Below are 2,319 nucleotides of genomic sequence, written 5' to 3'. Positions count from 1 at the left end.
AATCATGTACTTCTACCGTTTCATCAGTTTTGTGTCACTTTAAAGCTGAACAAAGCTAAATCGACGTAATCTTATGTAAGTTTTTTAAGGGTTCGAGAATGCCGTGATTTGGATGTGTGATGAATAAAGCGACAGCGAGCATGGCAAGCATAATGTCTTGATGCAGAATTCTATTTTTCTGCGCTGAAAAATACGGATTATTAACCATGCCGTCAACTTTGGATCGGTAAATGTCCAATTTATTGAATCGTCCCTCAATGCTCAACATAGCTTCATGGGCAACATGGCCCTCGGACGGTGGGTTTTGGGGGGGTCCACGAGTGAGATAGTTAGCGTGCATATTACGAAGACTAGCTAAGTCGAGAAGTTTGAATATCCCGTTTGGTAAAACAACAAAAAAATCTCTGTGAAGTTTAAAAAGCAATGTGCTCGCTTGAAAATTGTTCACGTAGAAATGAACTTCGAATAAAGAGATCGGAAGAGTTCGAGCAACGCGACATAACTTTTTTCGTTTCACGATCTTTTCACATCGGTTTACATTCATGAAAGGGTTCTGCGACGTTCGTTTTCGTACTTGACAACAATGACGCGTGTTGAAATTGTAAGACATTTCCAGGCCAGCAATGAATGATTGCGAAATTTCGTTAGGAACTTTCAAGGTGTCATTGCCCCCTTTTCTTTTTTGTGTGGTCCAAAGGTGTTATTGCCTTTCAAACGCAGAAAAAAGGCAGTGCTCGAGAAATAATGTCCTTCCCATAAACACAAAGCCTCCTCGAAAACAACAATTTCCCGATCCCAAACTGATAACCCTAGTTCGCGTCCTCGTTTCTCACCGCTCAAGCTCAGACCATGGACGGCATGAACCACGGCCACCTGCCCGGCACAAATGGGATGCCGACGATACCCCACCGCCCCGCGATGATGACGAACCACATGACCTTCTTCTGGGACACGCGCGCTGAGATCCTCTTCTCCGGTTGGCCGGGCACCCGGACCGGCATGTACGCCGTCGCCCTCGTCTTTGTCTTTGCCCTATGCCTCCTCATCGAGTGGCTCTCCCACAGCCGCCTCCCCGTCCCCGCCAAGCGGGGCTTTGCGGCCGGCGTCCTCCAGTCGCTGCTGCATGTGCTGCGCATGGGGCTCGCATACCTCGCGATGCTCGCCCTCATGTCCTTCAATGTCGGCGTCTTCCTCGCGGCCCTCGCCGGGCACGCGGTTGGGTTCCTGGCGTTCGCCAAGTCGGAGGAGGCGCGCCCTCCTCCGTACGCGGGGAAGGCCACTGCCGATCTACCTCCGATGAGCTGCTGATGCGTGGCAGGAGTGAGGTGGGTTGTGATACTTTAGACACGAAATGGATTGATATTATGATGATAAGTGGTGGTGTCGTGGAGAGTTACGACATGACAGTGGAATGGAGATAAGTGTTTGTTTGCTCTTCTTACATTTCTAAAGATCATCGAATGATATGATTTACATCGTTTTGTTGAAGCTGGAGACAAGTTGAAATAGATAGTCATGAGCCCTTCTTTAATGCTGTTTTTGCCTTTTCTTGCTGCGTTATTTCATGCGTAGCTGCATATCCGACTGCTGTATTTTGCTGGAATCCCATATAATATTAAAAATCATCATAACTTTTACTATCGAGCACGGCACAGTCAAGTTCAGTCCGTTTTGAATGCGAAACTAAACCAATTGAAACAATAGTGTTTGATAAAAGATCAGTTGATTTAAGATTAGAAATCGAATTGTACCGAATTTTGTAATTTTGGATCATGTTCCTTTCATCAGGCAAGTACTTGTTTGGCATCATCAACCTTGAATTCGTTAAGGGCTGAAGCCATTATCTGACAACAAAACCATTGATTTTTCAAGGGGAATGACGACCCATGTGTTGCGCCTCTAGATACATAAGGACATAAAGCACGGAACAAAATTATATACACTCAAAGATAGAACCCGGCTCGATTTTCACGTTGGTGTGACAAAATATTAGGACGGAAACAATTAACTATATAATTCAACCCGATTGGAGAAAATTCGGAAACTCCTCACCAAACCAAACTCAATCAAGAATTTCAATTGGATTTGGATGGTGAACTCGATTATTCTCGGCTTCACTCAACACATTCGATTGCCACCATGGCAGGCTCAAGCTGAGCGTAACGAAAACGTTAACATCAAATATATCGGAAACTGGCCACGGAAAAATCTATGAAAAGAGCTCGATTGATGCAGCCACGGAGACGTATTTAATCACGCAGGGTTGTGCAGAGGAATATCATTTGTTTAAGCAAATCGTCGTTTTTAAGTCTCTGAATT

At 45.1% G+C, this 2,319-nt stretch overlaps 1 protein-coding gene across 1 annotated transcript; it reads left to right on the top strand.

Annotated features, from left to right (window-relative positions):
- Window positions 1-659: 659 nt before the first annotated feature.
- Window positions 660-1,534, top strand: LOC115670475 (copper transporter 6-like). Its single transcript, XM_030591766.2, has one exon. The coding sequence runs from the start codon at window positions 850-852 to the stop codon at window positions 1,306-1,308; it is 459 nt and encodes a 152-aa protein (XP_030447626.1). The 5' UTR covers window positions 660-849; the 3' UTR covers window positions 1,309-1,534.
- The last annotated feature ends 785 nt before the right edge of the window (window positions 1,535-2,319 follow it).

This window comes from Syzygium oleosum, unplaced genomic scaffold (assembly GCF_021117445.2).
Source record: "Syzygium oleosum isolate NSW1041296 unplaced genomic scaffold, Sole_v2.1 Sole_v2.19, whole genome shotgun sequence".
Lineage (NCBI taxonomy): Eukaryota > Viridiplantae > Streptophyta > Magnoliopsida > Myrtales > Myrtaceae > Syzygium > Syzygium oleosum.
Note: the sequence above shows the minus strand (reverse complement) of the source record. Positions and strands in the feature narration are given on the sequence as shown.